The 24,278-nt window shown below is 49.5% G+C and overlaps 1 protein-coding gene across 5 annotated transcripts in view; it reads right to left on the reverse strand.

The window, feature by feature from the left end:
- Positions 1-24,278, reverse strand: part of Sez6 (seizure related 6 homolog) — a 51,111-nt gene that overhangs the window by 5,515 nt on the left and 21,318 nt on the right. For all 5 annotated transcript variants that reach the window (XM_008828702.2, XM_008828701.2, XM_008828703.1 and 2 more), the window contains exons 2-11: positions 22,339-23,007; positions 21,623-21,753; positions 12,662-12,857; positions 6,915-7,100; positions 3,303-3,471; positions 3,012-3,178; positions 2,316-2,510; positions 1,939-2,077; positions 1,644-1,840; positions 930-1,124 (exon numbers count right to left, since the gene is read on the reverse strand). In XM_008828702.2, the coding sequence (XP_008826924.1) occupies positions 930-1,124; positions 1,644-1,840; positions 1,939-2,077; positions 2,316-2,510; positions 3,012-3,178; positions 3,303-3,471; positions 6,915-7,100; positions 12,662-12,857; positions 21,623-21,753; positions 22,339-23,007 (2,244 nt within the window). The remainder of the gene's footprint in view (positions 1-929; positions 1,125-1,643; positions 1,841-1,938; positions 2,078-2,315; positions 2,511-3,011; positions 3,179-3,302; positions 3,472-6,914; positions 7,101-12,661; positions 12,858-21,622; positions 21,754-22,338; positions 23,008-24,278) is intronic.

The following is a 24,278-nucleotide window of genomic DNA, read 5'->3' on the forward strand; positions in this document are numbered from 1 at the left end:
GCCTGATCAAGCCTCATGACTCTGCTCTCATTTAAATATCTGTGCCTTTCTTTTTTTGCAGTGCTGGAGATGGAATCTCAGACCTCATGCATGCCAGGTGGTACTCTACCAATGAGCTACAATTCTAGCCTTGTTTTACTTTTCTTTTTCACTTTATTCTTTTTTGAAAAAATTTATGTGCTTGCATGCGTTTATGTGCAGCACATGCATGCTGGAGCCCATGGAAGCCAGAAGAGGACCTGGGATCCCTGGAACTGGAGTTACAGGCAGTTGTGAGCTGCCTGATGTGGGTCCTGGGAACCCAACCCAGGTCCTCTGCTAGAGCAGTAAACACTCTTAATGCTGAGCCAGCTCTCCAGTCCTCCTCTTGTTTTCCTTTTGGAAACAGTATCTCACTCTGTATCTCAGGCTATCCTCCAACTCATGCTCCTCTTGTCTCAGCTTCCTGAATTTGGGCATTACAGGCATGTGACACTGTACCTGGCTGGCCCTACCATTTTTCTGATAGATCCCTTTCCATTCTTTAGGATCAACAAAGCCATTGGTCCCCTTCCCATGCATTAGAGTCAGCAAGCCCTGCCTGGTCATCAATCAGGAAGGAAATTCTTGTAGTTCTTAGCAGGAACCCAACAGCAAGGGATCATCTTCATTTGATATATAAGTAAACTTGAAGGCCATCGTAATGTGGATCATGCTTTTAATTCCAGCACTTGGGAGGCAGAGGCAAGTGGATCTGTGAGTTTGAGCCTGATCTACATAATGAATTCTAGGCCAGGACTATGTAGTGAGACCCTGTCTCAAGAAAGAAGGAGGAAGAGGAGGAGAAGAAGAAAACTGAGGCAACACAATGGAAGAACATCAAGAACACACCTGGAAATGTAACAGGTGCCAGATTCAGAACCCAGGAGATGGGGCACTGGTATACGCACCCCTCTGGCATGATGGCAGGTCCTCACTCCAGCTTAGGTCCCATTGGCACATGAGAACACTGGATCCCACCACCTGGTAGCCAGGATAGCACTGGTAGGTGACCACCGTGCCATGTACCAGCTCAGGCTGTGATGGGCTCTTCCAGCCATTGGGGATCTCAGGCAGCTCTGGACACGTGTCATTTCGGGGCACCTCTGGGGACACAGAGGGAGATGGCAGTCCCTCAGTCAGCACTGAAGTGACAGTGCTAACCCCCTCCTCTCAGGTCCCTTTGGTTCCTACAGATTGTCCTAGGCCTAAGACTGGTCTGGACAGGCCCAATGACTCATTCCTTCCTGATCAAGCCCCACCCCCCTTGCCTGTCCCCTGACATCACTGTCTCTAAAATCCTAGGATTATCATCTAGGCTTTGCCTCTATTTCTAGAAGCACCTTGGCCAATTCCTCAGGCCTGAGAGATGAGCAAAGTAGGATGAGAGAAATCGTCACTTCTGTTCAAGAGTGTCAGAAAAGTCAACTTTTCTCTAGTTGTTTCTGTTAGCAAGTTCTTGCTGCCTCCCCAGGTCCCTCTTGCTGTAACCAGAGGCTCCAGGTGATATCTGGTACCTTTTTAGCTTTCCCTTGTTAAAAAGAGCACTCAGTGTACTTGTCTTGTTCTCTTTGACTTGCCATAGTTTGTCGTCTACAATCTGAGTGAGATAGAGACAAGCTCACCAAAGAAGTGGATGACAAATCCCTGCTGGTAGCCCAGCACCGAAGTCCCAGGGTCTGACTGGAACTGGATGGTGACATCAGCCATGGAGGTAAAGAGCTTGAAGTGGCCACGGGGCCCTGAGTACTGACCCAGGACCCGGGCTGTCAGGTCATCCCCATCATAGAAGGTCAGTACATCCCCAGAGCTTATGCGCAGCCTGTAGAGGAGGAGGGTCAGGGCTGGACAGGCTAGGAAGGGAACCCCAGGATGGGCTGGACAAGAGGTGTCCCCAGCCTCAGGAGCTGAGACACTCACACTCTGACGTCCAGCATGATGCGCTTATCTTCTTCCACATGCACTCCCCAGATGCAGTCCTGCCCTCGGCCATAAGGCTCCGGCCAGTTTGGAGAGAGCACCACACCTGCAGAGTCTGTGATCTCCCCGCTGCACACGGCTGCAAAGCAGGGGAGACCAGGGAGGCGTTCCTCCAGGTTCCCCCCAGTGTGCTGTGCTGGGGCTGCCACCTGCCCACAGAAGTGCCTACCCATTGCTAGGAATCCCCACTTCCTCCCTCATGGGGAAGCCACGATCACATGTAACAGGGCCTCTGGCCCTTGGCTCTGTGACTGGCTCCTGGTACCTACCCTGCTTGCTGACCACCCCCACAGGCCCACCCACTGGAGCCTGCTGACCTCGGCAGGCTGGCTCTGTCTCATTCCACTGGGGGTCATGAGGGTCAACACACTCGATGATGATGGAGCCCTGCTCCAGGGTATAGCCAGGGTCACAGCTGAACTCCACGGTGGTACCCACAGGATAGGAGGGTGCGCTGCTGCTGAAGTTGCCATATTTGACAAAGGGCTCATAGCAGTGTCCCTGCTGGAAGGCTGTGAATCACAGGGCCCAGCTCAGGTCAACCTCCACTGGGATAGGCATCCTCCTACTTCCCTTTTCAGGGCCTTTTCTTCCTCAGTGCAAATGTGTGTCCTGGGCTTGGAACAGGAGGCAGGGGGACAGGACAGCCCAAGCATCCAATGCCATTTTGGTCAAGAGGCCATCTTGATTACCATGGTAGTTCTGTTGGCTAGTTTTGTGCTTGGTACACAGAAGATGCTCAATAATTTTTTGAGTTAACAAGCACACGCATGTATGCATGAGTCTAGAATGTCTCCTGCAGTGGGAGTTGGGGTTGGGGCCTGTTTTGTGTCTTAAAACCTGGAGAATTCATTCTCTTGGGCAAGAAGACTGGGGTCCAGGCAGAGGGCTCCTACAAAGAGGGAATAGGAATCTTGGACTGGAAGGAAGGAGCAGGTGCCTGATTAGGGAGAAGTGATGGGATGGAAGCAGAAAGGGGGAAGGTGTCCCTGGTTAGGCCCCAGCAGACTCACCCTCATAGCGCAGGGCCATGCCTGCAGCTGCCCCGTTGCTGTCAGTACTGAGCTCCACAAAGAAGTGTCGGTCAGAGCTGAGCAGACCCTCAATGGGCAGATATTCCACCTCATAGGAGTCGTACACAGGTGGGGCCTCCACGTTGTCCCCATTGCGGATGATGAGCCTGCGCCAGGAGAGTGGCAGCTCTGTAGCTGGTTGCTAACCCAGCCCAGGTGGCCCCAGGCATGGGGAACATCCTTCTAGTACAGTACTTCCAGGCCAGGCATCCCACCAGGATAGCCCCTTACCTGTCGTCATCCTCTGCCAGGGAGACCTTCTCAAAGTGCAGGTGTAGCCGTTGGCTCTCAGGAGCCTCTAACAGCCAGTGGCAGGTGAGGTTGTTGCTGTAGTTGCCCGGGAAGCCGGGAGAGATAATGCGACCAGTGGTGGCATTGTGGATCACTCCACCACAGGCAGCTGTGGGTTGCAATGGACTTAAGCTTTGTCCCTGCCTGCATTCCAGTCTCCAAAGCCCCTTTTCCCATTCCAGTCCTGTACCATCTGCATGGGTAGCAGGGACCTTTGCCCACTCTGCCATCTCTGCTATGGTGGCTCAGAAAGCCAGCCTTGATGCCCTGTGACTCTGCAGCTCCTGAATCTCGCCTGCTGACCATCCACACTCACTTCTGAGGTATCATGTGCAGCTTTCCTGACTGTAAAATTTGTCACGCTTGCCTTGGCCATGGGCAAGCAACTTTCCTCTCTACTGACCCTTCTAGGAAGCATTTCCTGATTCCTCCAAGCTGACAAGTTAAAACCCTTATTCTAGGTTCTTGGGTTTATCTGTTCTCCTCTACTTTTTGTCACTTTTCTTTTTCTCCTCTCCCCCCTCCCCCTTCCCTCCCCCTTTCCTCCTTCCATCCTTCCCTTTCTCTTTCCCATCCCCTCCTTTTCTTTTTTTTTTGGAGACAGGGTTTCAGGTAGCCCAGGCTGGTCTCAAACTCCCTGTGTACCAAAGGATGATGTTGAACTCCTGATCCTCCTGCCTCATCTCCCAGGTACTAGGATTGTAGGCATGTGCTACTGTACTTGGCTTCCTTATTTATTTATTTAGTTAGTTATTTAGTTATTTTGGTCTTTTTGAGAGAGCATCTCCCTGTAGCCCTAGGTGGCGGGGAACTCACTATGTAGACCAGGCTGGCCTTGAACTCAGAGTGCTGGGACAAAGGTGTGTGCTACCACACCCAGTGTATGTTTGTTTTGAGACAGGCTCTCACTTTGTAACCTTGACTAACCTGTAGCTTGCCATATAGACCAGGCTGGTCTTAAACTCATAGACATCTGCCTACTTCTGCTTCTCAAGTGCTAGGATTAAAGGCATGTGCTACCATGCCTGGCTAAAATCAGTTACTTGTTTGGGTCTCTCCCGTAACTAGGACCCCTCCACACCTGGGATAGAGACTATGTCTTCCAAGTCAGGTTCATAGTTGGTTTTTCAGTGTTAGATGAAAAGAGTAAGTGAGTGAATGTAGAGGGAGGACTAGTCAGGGATGACTATTGCCCCTGGCAGACTGCTAGCGAGAGATGGCCTCTGATACCTTCTGCAGTAGCTCTGTAGCCATCACTACAGTGTCATTCCTTGGCTGACTGCTGAGGCCCTCTCAACACTGACTCCTTAGCCTGGAACTGCCTTATTTTGACCCAAGTAAGACTGAGTTGCTCACCCGGGCCCAGCAGCCTGGGTCATTCAACCACAGAGCTCGTGGAAGATAAGTATGTCAGAGAAGGGGCCTGAAACAAGAGGTAGCTGATTCTGGGCAGTTCTTGCTCTTCCTAGACACACAGATCTGGCCATTCCTGCTCTCAGAGACTACCATGGCCCATACGCAGTACCATTGCTTCCAATGGCTCCAGACAACAGAATAGCCAAATCAAGGTCTTAGAGCCCAGGATGAGTCTTATCTCTGTTCTCTACAGAAGGGGAGCCTACCTGTCTGCTTGATCTCAGCATGGAACTGTTCTTCAAATCTAATCACAACCCAGGCATGCTAGCACATACCTTTAATCCCAGCACTTGGGAGGCAGAAGCAGGCTCAGATCTCTAAGCCAAGCCTGGTCTACATAGCAAGTTCCAGGCCAGCTGGGACTATAAGGGAGATCCTGTCTCAAAAACACCAAAAAACAAATAAGCAAACAAAACAACCCCCCAAAACAAAACCAACAGCAACAAAAAATCTAATCACATCTTATCTTTGGCTTAGAATTGCTTAGTGGCTCCCTATTGCTCTTGGAATGGGGTTCAAGCCCTTTATTACTGGGACTCTCCATTCCTTTTCAGTCTTCCCCCACCAAAAACTCTTTCAGGCACACCTCACTGTGTCCTCACTGGGTCATGCTGTTTCTTCATCTCCACATGGAATCCACCACACTGCCTTGAGCTGACATTTCTGGAAGCCTTCCAAGCCATTTCTGTAGGAAGCCTTCCTGGCCTCCAGTTTAGAGCAGACCTCCCTCAGATTACTGCCACACTGAGATCACCCCTATTCCAGTATCTACATTGAGCTGCTTGTTAGACTCTTCAACTCTTCACTTGATGCTTCTCAGAGCAGAGAGCATATCTACCTGAGCTCTCTGACCAGTACCAGGGAGAATATGGAAAGTTAAAAAACCAAAGTCTCTTTCCTTCCAGGAAAGAGAAAAGCGCAAGTTGCCTGTTTTACAGCAGACCCAACATTCCTTCCCCATGAGCCTTCTTGGGTTGGTAACCACCTGGGACGAGAACTGAGGGTCTTTTTTCACTTTCCCTGGCTCAGTGTCTCTGAACTTCTCTCTTCCCCATTCCTAAAGACACTATCCTGTTTCAAACTTCTAGCTAGCCTTTAGACAACCACTGGCTGTCTCCCCTGAGGAACAGTTTTGAGCTTATTTCCTCCTTCCCCCAAAACTCAACATCTGTCCACCTAGTGTTTTGGCCTGACAGTCAAGGTCCTTTCTAATATCCACTCCACCTGGCTGTCTTCTGTGCTGTTAACACCCTCTTCTTTCTGTCCCTATATCACTGCCTACATTGTTCTTCTGTATTGAAATGTCAAACCATTGCTACCTTCCTCTAGTGAGTCACCTCAATACCAACTGAGAGTTAATAACTGTTTTGTCCCAAGGTAATTTCATCTTTTTCTCCTTCCTCTCCCTCTCTTCCTCCCTCCCTCCTTTCCCCTCTCTCTGATGAGGCCTGGCTATGTAGCCCAGGCTAGCCTAGAACTCACAGTCTTCATATCTCAGCCTCCCCACTGCTGGAGATTACATATGTATACCACACCACCATGCCTAGCAATTTCATGTCTCTTCCTTGATACCTTTTGCTCCCTGCTCTAGAAATTCGTGATCTGTGTCCTTTTACCCATTTCTGGAATTGTGGGGCTCTGAGGGCAGAATCCCTGTTTCATTCAGGCCCCTTCTCTATCCCCACTTACCTTCCTTGAACTCTGTGGTTGAAAGACCCAGGAACCCTCACTGCTGGGCCCAGGTGAGCAACTCAGTTTTTCCTTGGGGGAAAAAAAGGTAGTCCCAAGCTGGGGGTTGAGGGGGATGTCAGTTTAGAGAGGTCTTTAGCTGTCAGCCAAGGAGTGGCAATGTAATGATGGCTGGAGAGCTACTTCAGAAGGTATCTGGCCACCTCCAGCTAGCAGTCTGCCAAGGGCACTAATCATCCCTGACTAGTCCTGCCTTTACATTTACTCACTCACTGAAAACCAACTCTGAGCCTGACTTGTGATGCTGGCATATTATAGTAGGAGTTCCATAAATGTGGGTTGACTCAGTACCACTGAGGTGTATGATCATTTTCTGATGGAGAGGGGAGATGGCTCCTACCTTCCTCCTTTGTTTGGCACTAAGCCTTCTCTATTGGAACCACTCACCAATGCAGACAGGTTCCTGGGAATTCCAGAAGGGCTGGGTGGCATTGAGACAAGTGAGGAACCTGGCACCCTTCAGCTGGTAGCCAGTGGCACAGTGGAAGCGGGCGCTGCCTCCTGGGTGGAGGCTGGTGACAGTCACATCTCCATAAGCTGGACGTTGGGGAAAGTGGCAGCTTAGGAGATAGGCTGTGAAGAGAGAATGGGTGACTGTGAGGAGTGGGGAGGCCTGCACAGCCTGCTTCTCCAGGTATCATTTGGGCCAGAGGCAGTATTAGGAGTTAAAAAAAAAAAAACAACAAAAAAACCCACTCATTCTTTATCAAGCCAGTGAGGGTTGGTTCGCAGAACGGTAGAGAACTTGAAGCTCAGAGGCTTAGGTTCTGATCCAAGTCCTGTGACACATTAGGCAGTCTACCTAAGCCTTTGCTGTGTGTGCATCCTTACTAAGTGAGGTTCAAAATGCTTGCCATGCTTGGTGGTACACACCTTTAATCTCAGCACTTGGGGTACTGAGGCAAGAGGAGCTTGGGTTGAAGGTCAGCCTGGGCTACACAGTAAGACCTTGTCTCAAAGCAATAACCAGGAGCTGGAGAGATGGCTCTTGCAGTTCCCAGCACCCACGTGGCAGTTAACAACTGTCTGATGCCATCTTCTAGCCTCCATGGGCATTGCATGCACGTGTTGCATTTACATGTGGCAAAACACTCATACACATAAAAGTGACAACCAAAGCAAACCAAGCTACCAGCTCTCTGGCACTTAGATGATTGTCTTCTAAAAGTGTTTTTGGGGCCTGGGTATGTATAATAGCTCAGTGGTAGAGTGCTTGCTTAGGTTTGAACTTTGGTGCTGAAAAAAAAATATGGATGACTTGTAAGCATTATTTCTCCTGTAGGAAGCAAACATGAATTTTAGAAGGAAAGATTAGAGTCAGACAGCAAGTTTTTCCCAATATTCCCGATTTTTAATGAAAAATGTTAAAAAAAAAACTTGATAGCAACAGTAAAGGACTTTTAAAGTCAGGGTGGGGTGAGTGGGAGAGGTTCTTGAGCCTTCTGGAATTTGGAAGTGGGACTAGTTACTCCAGGAAACCTGATGTTTTGCAATTGTCATACCATATATGACCGCATAGTGGCAGCAAATCCTATAAAATTGCCTGGTAAATCCCAAGTCTGTAGGGAAATCCTGATAATAGCTAAAAATGGGGGTCCTGGCTTGGGTCAGGGAGGTGGGAAGAATGGAGCAGTTCAGGAGAGAAGTAAAGAAAGCATGATTGGTGCCTTTACTTTTTGGTGAATAGGAAAGGGGGCTGCCTTTGGGCAGATTCCTAAAGCTTGAATTAGCTATGACTCAGTTTTGAGACTTGTCACCTGTCTGTAACTTTGAAAACAGGAGGCTTTTTGAGAGAATGACCAGAAAGAGGCTCATTGTGGTTGACAGGTGGTTCAGAACAACGCATAAGAGTTGGGCTCTGTGGTCAGACTGCCTGGGTTTGAATGCAGGCTTCCCTTCCTTGAGCCACCTTGGGCAAGCTACCTTCCTTCTTTGTGTCTCAGTTTCCTTGTTTAACCAACCATTTAGTGTTGCATCCAATGCTGTGGAGGTTAAATGAGAGGACATGTGTGCAGTGCCTGGCACAGAATACACACCAAACACCCCACAAGCTGCTAGTGTTTGTGATCTTGACTAAGAACAGCATCTCACCTTTGCTGTTCTTTGCAGCTCCTTAAGTCCACACCCTCCTTACTTGGTACCTATAATATACTTGGAGGAAAGAAGGCGAGGCTGGACTTAGTAACCAGTGTTCAGATACGCAAAGCTAAGATTCAGAGAGGCTATGGCTCAGGGAGCCTGTGTATGATGATCACACTGCAAGTGAGTGATGGGGTGGGGCTCTCTTAGCTCTCCACCATCCTTACCCACTGCGACCACTAGGCTTCAGTTAAAATGGAATCCTGGCCTTAGGGGCCAGAGAAACCTGAGAGTAACAGGCAAGGCTGGCCTTGTAGATTGTTCAGCATGTCAATCTGGCACTATACCCAGAGTGGAGGGGTGAGGGGCTAACTGACACCCCATCCAAGGTGCCAACTGGGAGCAAGGGCCAGGTGTCAGATTCAGCTGTTATGCTTTTATTTTCCCCAGTACCATCAGGGAAGGGAATTATTCTGTTTCATAGAAAGGGACACTCTGGGCTGGGATGAGGTAAAAGGAGGAGGCTGATATCACTGGGAGGTGCCCCCAAGACTCCATAATGGGTAAGTGCCACTTCCCAAGCTGAGCTTCCTCCTATTGCCATGACAACCAACCTTTTGCAAGGGAGTCTGCACCACCACAATCTGTTGAGTTATTTTCTTACTGGTGGCTGATTCTGGAGCCAAGTCCAGTGCCAGGAATGCTTAGATGGAGAAGGGAGGGGTCTGTCAGGTGCTTTGCCTCCCATCCTGTCTGAGGCTAGGCCAGGGGGATTAGAACTAGGTCCTGACTCAAGGCCCTTGTGGAAGCCCACAGTCGTGACAGCCATCATCAGCTGCGACAGCTCCTGCATGGGTGGGGTTCCCAAGCCCCTCACCCACCTTCTTGGCACCCACTTTCTCTAGCCCAGGAGACATGTGTGAGCACACACTCCTCCTGTTCCCATCTCTGGGATCAGGGCTAATTACGGCCTGTAATTAGGGGAATTATATTCATTAAGTAAAGAGCTGATCATTGACAAAAACTGGGCAAAGAGGGAGGACTTCTGGGACAAAGAGCAGGACTGGGCGGGCTCTCCTAGGGATCTGCTCTCCCATGCTGGGCCTCTTGCCCCATTGCATTCTATCACTTTTGTCTGGCCCCACAAAGAAAGGTCTGGAGTTTTGTGCAAAGGAATTTGCACCAAGACAAAAGGTTACTGTGGTGTGAAATTATGCCTGCTGCTGGGGAGGACCGATGAGCCATTAGGGAGACTGGAGGGGCTGCTCTGACATTCACTCTGCCTCAGCTGGCCCTTGTCTTGGCTGAGTCCCTGTACAACCCCTGCGTACCACCAGGCTCCCTGCTGTCATACTGGATAGCTCCCCTAGTTTGGGTGGTAAAGCCTTGACAAGGTGAGTGCTCTACAGGCAGGTTCAGAGCATCCACTGCTCCGGAGTGCCTTCTGGCTGGCTGCTGTTCCACCCTGCAGGGAGGCAGAAGTGATCTGAGACAATGCAAGACAATGTCTTGATTGTTCCCACCATTTACTTCCCCATTAGCACTCTGGAATCTGAATTAAGGTTAACCAGTGCAAAGGATCAAGCTGACTTCCTACCTGAGGAAGGAAACAGGCTAGAAGTATACCTATAGAGACTCTGCAAAGCACCAAGTCCCTTTTCCTCCCTCTCCCACCCTGCAAACAGTACAATACTAGCTTCCTTAATAGAGCACATGCTAAAAACACTTGGCATGCACATTTTGTTTACTCCAAACCATGTCTTTGTGTGGTAGATGGTTTTGCCTCATCTTACAGCAGGAAAAGGTAGATCAGATAACGGTGGCCCCTGAAAGGCATGAGTGCAGGAGGTGGGGTGGGAAGACTGCTTCAGCTTTTTATATAAACATTAATTTCTAGCTGGCATGGTGGCTCATGCCTGCAGTCTTGACACTCAGGAGGATTGTGAGTTTGCGGTCAGCCTCAACTACGATGCAAGACCCTGTCTCAAAAATAAATACATCTGGGCATGATGGCATTTGGGAAGCAGAGGCAGGCCATGCTCTGTGAAATGGAGGCCAGCCTGATCTACAGGGAGACTATAGTGTGTTATAGGCCAGCTGAGGCTACTGGGAGACTCTGTCTTAAAAAATATAAACAAATAAATAAATCCTCAGTGGTGAAATGGCTCAGTGGGTAAAGGTGCCTACTGCCGAGCCTGACAACCTGAGTTTAATCTCCAGGACCCACATAGTGGAAAAAGAACCCCCCTCCTAGTTGTCCCTTAACCTATACAAACATACGCATACAATAAATAAAGAAATAATAAACATTCATTTCTTTTAAGACTACTGAAATGGCTAAAATAACTCCCTTTTGCTCTACCTGACTTTACCCTGTGTTTTTGCCCAGCTATTCCCACTGCAGTCAGCCAGGCAGATCGTCTCATGCAGGTAGTTTCAGAAAGTACATTGTTTCTATAATACTGGAAACTTAGAAGTAGTCAGATAGCACATCCTCCTTCCCAGGTATACATTCATCTCTATGAGTCCATTGTTTCTACAATTCTGAGAAACTTGTTTTTTTCCTTATCAAAACTTTTTGTTAGCTAAAAACCTCTTTGTTAACTGACCTGCCCCTCTGGTCTGGTGTAACTATGGCGATCTGATGTAATTGTGGCTTTAAGCTTTATAAACCCTGCCCTGCCCTGCTTCTCCTCTGGGTCAAGAGTTCCTTTGGGCATTAGCTTCCTCTCTGACCAACGGCTGTTAATAAAGGACTCCTAAGTCGACCATCACTGTGTGGTGTTCCTCTGTACATCTCGCTCAGTATTACACTATAAGTAAATATGTGACGATATTGGCTAATTCTGAATTGTGGTATGTGGGCATCTTGTATTATTTTTCATACTTTTCTGTATTTTCAAAATTTCTCTCAAAAATTAATAAGAATTGGGATGAAGGTGGGGACTTGGACTCTGTACCTATAGAAATGTTACAATGGACTAATTCCCAAATACTAAACTTATTATAGAAAATATTTCTAAAACTTTATCTGCAATGAATGGATGGACTTGATTCTTTATGTAATATGAAATTATTTTATTTACTGTTTTTGAAAAAGGGTTTAACTATGTAGCTCTGATTAGCCTGGAACTTACTATATAGACTACCAGGCTGACCTTGAACTCAAGAGATCTACCTACCTTTAATTAAAATAAAAATTGAGCTCTATGTGGTGGTGTATGCCTTTAATTCCAGCACTGGAAAGGCAAAGGCAGGAAGATTTTTGTTGGTTCAGGGCCAGCCTTGTTTACATAGTGAGTTCCAGGCCAGCCAGGGATATACAGTGAGACCCTGACTAAAACATAAATAAATAAGAAATAAAACAAAATTAAAAATGAATGACAGAGATGGCTCAGTAGGTCACGGTAGTTACTGCCAAGACTGATGACTTGAGTTTAATCCCTGGAATCCACATGGTGGAAGGAGAGAACCAAAATTGTCCTCCCACAAAATAAATAAATAATAAATGAATAGATAATTGTTAAAATGAAATAAAAAATGATAGCATAGCCAGGTATGGTGGTGCATGCCTTTAATCCCAGCACCTGGGAGGCAGAGGCTGGTGGATCTCTGTGAGTTCAAGGCCAGCCTGGTCTACATAGTACGTTCCAGGCCAGCTGGGGCTACAGGGAGACCCTGTCTCAAAAACACCAAAAAAAAGAAAAAATTAATAGCATACTTAAAAAAAAAATTGGAGGAAAGGAAAGGCAGAGAGGTAAAATTACCTGCCTGGAGTCAACAGCTGTAGAGAAGAAGATTCAAGTACATACAGATCTGCCCATCCCCTTAGTCTGAGATTTGTCCATTTCATCATGCCATGCCCTTTTCCTGAGGCATTCTGAGAAGCCACCAGGCATAAGCTAGATCCCAGGCAGGTGGGGAGGTCAGGCTGGTTAGCTGAAGATCTCTAGATGGTCATTGTCAAGTCCCTTAGACAGGCTGTAATAACACCAGTGCCACTCAGGAGAGCAGCTGGTCTTGGCTGGCTCTTCTTTAGGCTGCTCAGGACTTACCTTGGTAGTGGAAATGGAAAGTGCCAGGTCTAGCAGGTGGTGGAAGGCTTTGGAATCTCAGGGCTGCTTGGTGGGTGGGGCTGCGGATGACTTGGCCCCTCAGCAGGAAAGACTGGTTGGCTAGGAGCAGTGGGTCAGGCCCACCCCAGCCCTCCATGGTTATGGTCTCCCCTTCCTGGAGACTGATGTTCTCAACCTGCAAGTGAACGGGAGAGCAAAGCAGAGCAGTCAGACTTCTTGCTGCTTGAGCCCTGCTGTCCTGTGGCTTCTGCACCTTGGAGCCTCCAGGCCCTACACAAGGCACCTCACACAGGAGGAGCTTATCACACAGGAGGAGCTCAACCGGAACTTCTCATAACCTAGATGGACCTGAAGGTCAGAGGTATTGAGCACATTACGCAGGTTCACATAGAGATCATGAGGAGACCTACTTGCTTTCTACCATTTCCTTCCCTGGTCTCAGTTCTCTCATTTGTAGAGGTGCTGGGTCAGCAGTATGAGTCCCTAAAGTATCAGACGTATGTGCCCAGCTTCTTGGACATTTCTGATGGATGTTGCACAAGCTCCTTACACCCAGCCTGCCTTATGATGAGCTACCTCTTCCCAAACTTCCAGCACTACCTGGGTGCCCACATCAGAAACTGGCATCTTGCCTCTTCACTCATGTCCCACATCCAATCTGTCATTCAGTCTGTCAAGTAGACTGCAGATCTATTCACTAGTCTTTGTCCTCACTGCCACTTCTCCACCTCATCACTATTATTGCTCACCTAGATCAGTGCAGTGGCCTCCTGGCCAGGCTTCCTGCCTGGAGGGCTTAACCCACTCCTTCCTCCACATCAATATTTTCTGAATTGCAGCCATTAATAGTCTCAAGCTTGCTACTCAGCATAGTGCTTTCTTGTTTAAATCATCCACACTGAGTCTGTGAAGCCCATGGCACTAGTCCAGACTCTGCTTGGCCCTATGGCTCTGCCCAACATGGTGCCTGCTGGCCCCTCAGTTTGGCCATATGTCATACCACAATTCTGTTCCTTCTGTTCTCTGGCTGATACTTTATCTGTCACAGGCCCCGTTGCTACCACTCTGATCTTCAGACCCTCATTCCTTATGCATGCTTCTTGGTGCCATGCCTCCAATCAAACAAGGATCAGACAATAACAGAGTGTGATCAGAGGGGAAAGGGTACTGTGGGTTGGTAGAGCACAGGGTTAGGAGCCCAGAGATCTAGGAACTGGACCCTGTGATCCTGGACAAGTACACTATTTGGATTTCATGGGTTTTTTAGTTGTTTTCTTTTTAATAAAAATCTCATTATGTGGACCAGGCTGGTCTCAAATTTGTGATCCTTCTGCCCCAGCCTCTTGAGTGCTGGGATCACAGGTGTGTGCCACCATGCCCAGCAGATCTACTCAAAATGAGATCCCTAGACCCGGGGCATCTACATCACCTGGGAACTTTGAAGAAAAGCAGAACTGGGGTGGGGGGAGGGGAGAAGGACCAGGTTTGAATCCCAGCACCCACATGGCAGCTAACAGCCATCCATAACTCCAGTTCTAGGGGATCCGACACCTTCTTCTGTCCTCCACAGGCAGTGCAGGACACAGGTGCACTTATGCATGCAGGCATAACACTCAAACACATAAGATAAAAATAAATTTAAAATTTTTTTTAATGCTTAATGTTTAAGAAAAGCAGAACAGGGGTTGGGAATGTAGCTCAGTTGGTAGAGTGCTTGCCTAGCAAGAAGCCCTGGTTTGATAGCACTATATAAACCAGGTGTGGTGGTACATGCCTGTAATCCCAGCAGTTGAGAGACGGAGATAGGAGGATCAGAAGCTTAAGGTCATCCTTGGTTATATAGCAAGTTCTAGGCTAGCCTAGGATGCACAAGACCCTGCCTCCTCTCCCCTCGCCCCCCAAAAAAGGAAGGAAAAGAAGAAAAACAAACCCTCGGACCCCACCTCAGATCCATAAACTCATACCCTACATTTTATTACTATTATTATTAGTAGTAGTAGTAGTATTTTGGTGTATTTGAGACAGGGTCTCCCTGCAGCCACAGCTGGCCTGGACTCACTAGGGAGACCAGGCTGGCTTCGAACTCACAGAGATCCACCTGCCTCTGCCTCCCAAGTGCTGGGATTAAAGGCGTGAGCTACCACACCCAGCTCATATTCTACATTTTAATGAGATTCCTGAGCAGTGGAAACTGATCTCCGAGCTCTAAGGGCTCTACCACATTGCTCAGAAACTGACCCTTCAAGGATTAACCACCTGCTGCTGCTGGTTAAGTGGCACCCAGTGAGTCACCAACCCTTCCCAATCTTATCTTCCAGGCATTCCAGCTGTTTCCTCCCCCTTCTCCTCCCCCTCCTCTTCCTCTTCCTCCTCCTCCTCCTTCTCTTCCGTTGTAGTCTGGGCTCAGATCACCTCTCGCCCACTGTTTCTGAGAATGGACTCTGACTATAGCCTATCCCATCTGTTTGTACTCACATCCCAGGACTGACTACCCCAGACCAGACTTCTCTCCCACTCAAACCCTACTGGTGGCTTCAGATTGCCAGAAAACAAGGTCCAAACTTCTCTCACATATTCAGCTTTAGTGGCTTTGCCAGCCTCAGTTCCCTGCCCTGTGACCACAAAAGCTCCGCTGTCTTTTGCCCCTCTGGGCATTAGCACAGGAATTACCTTCCTCTCTTTCCCACCAGGTGAAACCAGCCCTCCTCCTTTGTCTCCCAGAGCAAGCCATCAATCACTCTTCTTCAGGCTTTCCCCTCCTCATCTTTGTATTTAAGCCTGGTGTGGCACTTTGGTTCAGGATACCACCTTCATAGACTAGTCTCAGCGCAGATGGATGGAATGAATGTATATGGGCCTCTGGAGGTATATCCCTGTGAGCTGAAAAGCACACCATGCTGAGCCCAGTCAGGTCCAAGGAGATGGGTGCTACCAGGCTTTTGGGGGGGGGTCTGATTGTAGCTGCTGAGGATAGATATGCTCTGGGGGCCATAGAGGGGACAGCTTGGCAGGAGAAGCCCCATCCCTGCCAGGGAGGAAAGATTAGGTAAGTCTAGAAATGATGGACAGAAGGTTCAAGGCAGGATGCTGGGGACAGAAACACCTCCTCTGTGCCAGGAGCTCCCCACCCAGGCACATTTGGGTGGCGGCTGCCTGACCATCTGCTGGGGACATCCCTCAAGGAATCCCTAGCAGGCGGAGGCTGGATGAGGTCCGTTCAAACTTGGAGATTGTGTGATGCTAGAGTTGGGAAAACAAGCCTCACACACGTGGAATCTGTAATTATTGGGAGCTGCCAGGCAGCATACAATTCTGCCTTAAGTGGCACTGAATGCAGGCAGCAGGAATCCTCGAGGGGAGACCAGAGGACTTGGATGCTCCCAGAACGGCATGGAGCAGGTGGGTCTCAGAACATCTTGAAATGTTGGGAGCTGGGCGAAGGAGAAGTCAGGTATTGGAATCAATGAAGCCTTTTCTTCCTAGTTCCTCATGTACCTCCAGCTTGACCTCTAACTTCCTGCTCCTGATCTTGTTGCTCTACTGGGACCAGAGGGTGGGTGCAACAGCAGCTATAATAACAATTACCATTCATAGAGCATCTTCAATATGCCAAGTCTCTCAAATCTTCCCAAATAAGCAGAGGCTCAGAGAAGCTAAGAACTTTGAAAAGGGCACACAGCTATTAAGCAGAGTCTTGCCTTGTTGGAGGCAAGCTCCCTTCCCTCCCAGCCTCTTGGGGGATATCACCTGCAGAAATAGACTTCTAGACATCTTTATTCCCAGGCTCCAGGGCCCCAGGTTTAGCAGGAAAGTGGATTTGGGCTTGGCCTGCCCTGGCCTTTTCAAGATATTGGGATTTGAGTTCCCATGAGCCATTCTTTTTCTTGGCAACCTGTAAAGCTGGGGAAATTGGGAGTTGAAACCTCTGACCTCCTTCTGTGGGTCTGGCAAGGGGTCTGGCTCCCAGCTCAGCATGGGGGTGAGGGCTGGGATGTGCCTCCCATCTAGAGGCTCCCTGAGCAGTTTAGGACTAGATGTGCAGAGCTGATCCCCTGGGTTTTGAGTACCCACTTGCAGGCCTGCTGCAAAAGCTGGGATGTAATTTGTCACTTGTTGGAGGGCCAGGCTGACAGGGGCCAGACAGGGCTGGGTGTTGGACAAGGGGGGAGATGAAGTCTTGATGTAATTTGCAGGCATCTGAAGAGCCAGGAAGGCAGATTGAAATGTCAGCTCTACTCATGAGGGCTGTCTTCCCACACCCCATCCAGTGACAGGAGGGGCCCTGGGGGCCAGGCAAGAGGAGACAGAAACAGAGGGAGCTTGGAGGACAATTCCCACAGGACCCTGGGCAGTCCAGCACTGTCCTGCCTCTGGCAGATGAGGGGGCAGTTCAAGGAGAAAAAACTGCCACTTTGATGAGGCTGGTCCTTCTGGATGGGAAGTAGGGCAAGCTCAGATTGTCTTCTGCCAACCCCTAGATCACCTGCCTTGTCTGTCCTGTCTGACCAAGTTATACACATCCCAATGGTGTAACTCTCCCAGGCAAGTGAAATGATGCCACTGTCTTGACACAGATTTATATTAGTACAACCCTACACAAGCAGAGGATCCCAAGGCTGCATCTGTGTCCCACCCCCACCTCCCCTGGTCACAGTTCTACAAGATTCTTGGTCACCACTCACACATCCAGCAGAGGCCCTAGCTGGCAGCTACTAAAAAGCAAAGCCAAGGCCTAAGGGGCCACTACACAGGAGCTTCCTGAACCCAGAGGAGGAGCCACACTCAGAGGGACAGGACAGGAGAAACCAATCTGGGTTAACTGTCTTTTAATGGAGAGAGCAACTAAGGCTCAGAGAAGGCCAGGGAGAGGTCACTGAGAGGTTACAGAGGCAGGACTGAAAGGCTGGCCCTATATAAAGACCACTTTAGGGATGGGAGAAGTGGGGGGCTAAATCCATGGAGTCAGACCTTCCAGCAACACTCAGATGGGCTTTCCTGGATCCAAGAAATAAGAAACTGCCCCAAACCTCCACCCTAACCCCTTACTCTCTATTGATGCTCATGTCAGGTCTGGTCTTGACCCAGCTTAGTAGGGTAGGGTGTTCTGCCTATCAAACTGACAGCTGGCCTGAGAGACCTATGTGCCAATGTGACCACCTAGGCATGAGGGCAGGGATAGTGGGCAGCTGTGCCCAGGCTCCAGATGGTATAGAGAATGGCCAAACCAAGATGGAGGCTGGCAGAAGGAAGGCTCTTGGAATGCCAAATGCAGTGAAAGGCAGGCACCAGGCCCAGAATGGCCTAGAGTCCTCATGGGAACCTGGCTGCCTGGGGAGAGGACAGGAGCCATATGGACCATGGGACTCTTGTCCATTGTCCTGAAGGGCTTCTCTGGAACTTTCAGAAAATGCCTAGCCCAGTTCCTGACCTCCAGATGAAGCAAGCCAGTCTCTTTAGACATGGAGGGCCTGACCTGGCCTCCTCCTGGCTCGGACCCTCAGAGGGCACCAAGAGTTGTGGCATTATGGAGAGAGGGGCAGGCAGAGGGTGGAGTAGATTATGGAGGGCTGTGACCCAAGTCAGGAGAACTAGGCTTGCAGAGATTCTGATACTTCTGAGGTTGCTCCTCAAAACAAAAGGAGGGGGGGGTTTATGTGTTGCCTTGGGTCTCAGGTATTAGGCAAAGGTGGTAGTTATATGACAGGTGCTTCCTGGCTTAGCAAGGCTGACCTCAGTCAGGAGAACTAGGCTTGCAGAGATTCTGATACTTCTGAGGTTGCTCCTCAAAACAAAAGGAGGGGGGGTTTATGTGTTGCCTTGGGTCTCAGGTATTAGGCAAAGGTGGTAGTTATATGACAGGTGCTTCCTGGCTTAGCAAGGCTGACCTCAGCAGGCTGACCTGCTCAGGGGTGTGATTTGTGAGCCCTTAGTCCAGTCTTCTCCCTGGCTTCTCACATCTCCCTTGCTCAACTCCAACCCCCTCTTGCCTTGGTGAGCCTAGTGAACTCAGGGGCAGACAAGGGTTACCCATGATGGAATCCTGCTCCCAACCCTCATCCCCTGCTCCTATTTGACATTGCTGCCTTTCAAAAGCAGCCAGGGAAGAAGCCTCTAGAGGCCAGGCTTGCTAACCCCTATTCCCCTCCAGCCCAGGTGTGACTGTTGGCCCATCATCCTGCAGGCCTCAGAGTAGGTGTTCTCACCTCTAGGAAACCTTCTGGACTCCCAGGTTTGAGGAGAAGCACCCTGGGCCTGGAATTCCACAGCCCTTCTAGGTGCCCCACGCCTTGTGGTCACTGCTTATGATTTCCATCCCTGATCAGGAAGATCTGTCCCCCTTGTCCAGTACAGAGCCTGGCATGTAAAGTTAGTGCCCAGTTTGTGTTTGTGAAAAAAACCTATTCATCAAAGGTCATTAGTTAATGAATTACTGAAGAATCTTAGGCAATTCCCTTTCTTTGCTTAGCCCCTAGTTTCCCCAACTATTTAGTGGATATATTGATCTACACTATCAGTAATTCTTCAGGTTTCAAGTGGCCTGTGTGGTGAATCCTTGAGAACTAGGTCTGAGGGAGGTGGCCAGAAATGGCCCTGACTTTACATCCTGTCTTGGTTGTTGTCTCTCTTGTTCTTTCCCTAAAGTGGGTGGTGACCCAGCCCTAATCACTCCATGTCCCCCACCGCCTCAGATTCTGTCTCAGGCCATTGGGGACTACAGTGTCTTCAAGGACTCTGCTCCTATGGGGCTAAAGTGGAGGGTGAGCCAGCACATGCCATGTTTCCTGATGGCAATCTAGGGCTGTGGCAGGCCTTCATCTCAAGGTTGCCTGGTAACCACTTTTGCATTCGGATGAAAAATGTAGCAGTGCCAGACCCAGGGTTGCCTAAAGAGTGGGCATCGGGGTGGGGCTTGGGTCTGGGCTAGGGCCAGGGTCAGAGCCAGGGTAGAGGCAAGCAGAAACAGCAGTGCATCTTGCCCCATTATTTGGTAACCCCCAGTGGGGAACCACGGCTGGGCCCAGCCTGGCCTGTAGGTTCAGTGAGGGCAGTAGGCTTGGGGGGCAGATGGAGCCAGCCTAGATCTTCCGGGGGGTATCCAGCTTGGCATCTGCCCCCTCCCATCTCCTTCCCTACACCTGCAGCTGGCACCTTCCACCCTGTGAGCCACAGCTGGTGCCACCTCTCATTAGGTGATGATTTTACATTAATTACCTTAATTAAGCGGTGCTGAGTGCTAATGGCTTGAGAGGAGGGGGTGACTGTTCCTAATTGCCCTTCCAGTCAGCCCAGAGTGAGGGGCCTACGGCCTGGCAGAACAGGAAAAAACAGTTACAGAAAGAAAGGAGCCCCAGTACAGCTAGGAAAGGGCCTCTTCCCTGGGCCTTAGAGGCCTGAAACTGACTGCCCCAGAAGGGAAAGCTAGAGGCATGTGCAGTTGGCTCTCTGCCCAGATTCCAGGCTTGTGGGAGTTGGAATGGGTGGGAGGCAGGCCTGGAGTTGGTAAGCAAGCAGTGTGACCCTGTTCTCCAGACTCCTTCTCTGCCTTCCCTGTGGCTCCCTAGTCCGGTGCCTAGTTCCCTTAGCTGGATGGAATACTTTCTAAGACCCAGAATAAATGCCCCTTCCTTTTTCCTCCATACCTATTCCTGGTTATAAGGCACCCCTTCAGGAACTTGTAATCTACTCAAAGAGGTGGGCAGCTATAAACATACCCATAGAAGACAGAGTGGCAAGGGCTAAGATGAGAGATGATGAGTCAAAGCTTTGGGAGCCAAAAGAGTATGCCCACAGAAAGTGATGCCAGTGTTTCAAGGAAGAGGGACCAGAATATGTAATTGGGGTTTATGGGGCAAAAAGCCTCAGTCCATTCAGTCAGTTGCAAGTTGTTCAAAACAAAGGAAGAGGTAATCATGAGATAGGAAGTAGCAGAGATGGGCCCAGGACTGCCCTGATTCAGAGGCTCCTAAGGCAGAATGGAGGACAGGAGTGGGAAATTGTCATATAAGAAAAATGGCTGCTTATATGGGGAAGGGGGCATAGCAAGAAGCATGGATAGATGGGTGATCAGTGAGGCAGTGACTGACTCACCAGGAGGCATGATAAGGGATGGACCACACAGTAGTTAGGGTGATGGAGAGAAGCAGGCAAGTGTGAGTTTTAGGGGGGAAGTCATGATGACAGAATTTGGGGGTGCGGAGAGACCAAGGGGCCCCTGTTGCTGCTCTGGGAACACTACCACATTGCATCATGGTTTCTGACCTGGACACAATGGGTTGGTAAAATTTGGGGGAACAAAAGGAAATACCTGGATTTGTGGAGGTTGAAGAGCCTGTGGGACACTAGTGAGGGCTTTCAGACTTAAGCCTGGGACTTTAAGGAGTGTCTGAATCCTAGGGAAGTATGAGATGCCCAGGAGACTGGGGACAAATCTGACTCTCCCACTAGCCAGTTGCCTATCTGACTAGGGGGTGGCCCTATCAGTCTTCCCCACCTCTGCATCCCAGGACCCAGCATGTGCTCACCACAGGATCTGAGCAGGAAGAATTTGCTGAATGAAGGAATGAATGGGGGAAGAGATGCGTGAATGAGGCACCATAGCTTCCTCACAGGGGGTCTTGTGTTATCTCTGGTGGGCCATGTGGTTTCAGGTTTAGAACTCATATTTACCCAGTCCCTTGCCCATCCAAGGCTGAGCCTCAGGCTCTCCTGAGCCCTTGGTCAAGTCTTGAGGAAGAAAGTGAGCACACCTGCCCTTCCATAGCCCTCCCAGGTATTTCTGGTGGTGCACAAGACAGAATCCAACCATGTTTTCGGCCCATCTCCTATTTCTGGTCCTAGGCACTCCCCATCCTACTGGTACCCCTAAGCATTTCTATCTCCTTCCGTAACAGGCTTCTTTCTGAGAAAGGGTATCTTTGCTCTTAGACCCAAGTTACTTACCTTGATCTCTACTCCATAGCCAGGGTAGACAGAGATGTAGTAGAAACAGTCCAGGCCAACATCAGAGGGTGAGCTGGATGTGGGAGAGTCCAGAAAGCCCTCTGGGCCTGAGAAATTCCAGCTACAGGGGCCTGGGAGGCAGGAGGAAACATGAGGCTAAGCCCAGCTCTGGTGGAGTGGGGCCAGTTATAGTTGACTTTCACATGTGTGTTTGTGTGGGGAAGCCCATCTCTAGGAAGCCTATTTCTAGGTCCTATCTTTGGGACCACCTTATGCTGAGGACCTACTATGTAAAATCCTACCTCAGTTCTCACAATGACTCCATGAAGTAAGCTTTCTTATTGTCACTTTATTTATTTAGTCTTTATGAGACAGGGTCTCTCTGTAGTCCCAGCTGGCCTGGAACTCACTATGTAAGACCAGCCTGGCCTCAATCGCACAGAGATCCACCTGCCTCTGCCTCCCAAGTGCTGCTTATTGTCACTTTATAATTGAGGCTCTGAGAGGCTAAATAAAATTCCTAGGACTGCATCAGAATTGGAAGAATCAGGGCTTGAACCTGGTGCTATCTCCTTCCAATCCACATGCTTTCTGCAGGCTGGCCCTTGGTGCCAAAGGGCAAGGCAGGTTCACACAGTGTCAGAGACAGGCATTTAGGGAATCCTGCTGTGCCCCCAACCCCTACTTCCAGTCCTGCGAGTCAGCAGGTAGCTGACCTGGTGGCTGGACTGTAGTGATGGTGGTGGTAATGATGGTAGTGGTGGTGGTGGTGGTCTCCTCGTCATCCCCTGAGGCTGTGGTGGTGATGGTCCCCTCAATACCCAGTCCTGTAGTCTGGGACATGACCTCTGGAGCCCATGGTCTGCCCATGTCTCCGGGACCCTCCTGGGTTGGAGTCCATGCTCTGCTGGGAGGTGTAGTACTGGGCCTGTCCCCTGGGTGCAGGGTGGGTACTGCCATGCTGGGCCCCGGAGGTAGGGGAGCTGTGATACGAAGCTCAGGAGGCTCTGACTCCAGACTCCAAGGTCTCTTCCTGGAGTGGGGCTGTGTGGGTGCTGCAGCCACAGATGGAGTGGGACTAGTAAAGACCGGGCGGCTGTCCTGGTTGGTCAGGCGGGGAAGGGGACTTGAAGTGAAGGGTGTAGGTGGATCAGGTTGGAAGGGCAGAGCAGGCTTCAACTCTTCCTCGCCCCTCTCTAGCCCCTCTTGAAGGAATTCCTCCAGCAGTGGGTGGTGGTTGAGTAGCTTGAGGGTAGGGGCTGTGGTGACAAAGTGGACACCTCGGTCTGGCTGTTCAGGTGTAGGGGCTGCTGTCAGGTCTCCATCCATCTCCTTGATGCCTGTGGCTTGACCTTCCCCCATGGTTGGAATCCCCGAGGAGAGTCCTGAAATAATAATGAATGATCAGAGGTCCTCCTGCTACACCACAGTAAGCAGTATCCCACCTAGCTCAGGCAGGAGGAGATCCATATCCCTTTTGACAGTGAGCCTTGGAGAGTGTGCTCATTGTTGAGAATCATGAAGTTATAAAATTTTAGAGCTGGAATCAAGATGATATCACATACTTCAAGGTTGGCACATGAACTATCCTTTCTCCTCCAGCACCCAAGACAGGCATTACAAATCGATCATTGCACTATTTCTTGCTGTTCCCAGATTCAATCCTTTTCAACACAGCACCCTTAGAAACCATGATGTGACCAATACATGTTTGTCAGCCCTAATGAGCTCAAAGGCCTTATTTTTATTAAAGAGGACGTAGGTCAGAAAAAGGAAGTGCTTGGGCTGAGACTGTATCTTAACTGGTAAAATGCTTGCATGGCATGTATGAAGCTCAAGGTTCAATCCTCAGCACCATATAAACTGGACATGGGCAGGTGTGGTGGTGCACAATTTTAATCCCAGTACTTGGGAGGAGGAAGTCTGTGAGTTCAAGGCCAGCCTGGTCTACATAGTGAGTTCCAGGCCAGTTGGGGCTACAGAGAGACCCTGTCTCAAAAAAGATTAAAAAAAGGCTGGGCGTGGTGGCGCATGCCTTTAATCCCAGTACTCAGGAGGCAGAAGTCTGTGAGTTCGGTCAGCCTGGTCTACATAGTGAGTTCCAGGACAGCTGGGGCCACAGGGAGGCCCCCTTTCCAAAAAAACCAAAAAAAAAAAAAAAAAAGAAAGAAAGAAACCAACCAACCAAACAGGCATGGAGACACACAGCCATCAGAAGTTCAAGGTCATCCTCAGCTACACAGTAAGTTTGAGGCCAGTCTGGGACACAGGAGGAAAAAAAAAGAAGGAAGTACTTTGCTCAAAGTCATATGATCAGTTTAAATGGGAGAGATAAGGGTTTTTTAAATTTTATTTTATTTATTATTTTTATTTTATGTATATGATTATATTTCCTGCATGTGTGTAAGTGTACCTGTGCCATGCAATACCCTCGGAGGTCAGAAGAGGGAGTTAGATTCCCCTGAAGCTAGAGTTACAGGCAGTTGCTAACCACTACATGGTGCTAGAAATCGAACCCATGTCCTCTGCAAGAGCAGTAAGTGCTCTTAACTGCTGAGCCATCTCTCCAGCTCTGAGAGATAAGGATTTTAACGAGAGTAATGTCCCTCACAACAGTGACTTTTCTGGCTGAGATATAAGACATTCAAATTCGTGT

This window comes from Nannospalax galili, unplaced genomic scaffold (genome assembly GCF_000622305.1).
Source record: "Nannospalax galili isolate Female #2095 unplaced genomic scaffold, S.galili_v1.0 scaffold212, whole genome shotgun sequence".
Lineage (NCBI taxonomy): Eukaryota > Metazoa > Chordata > Mammalia > Rodentia > Spalacidae > Nannospalax > Nannospalax galili.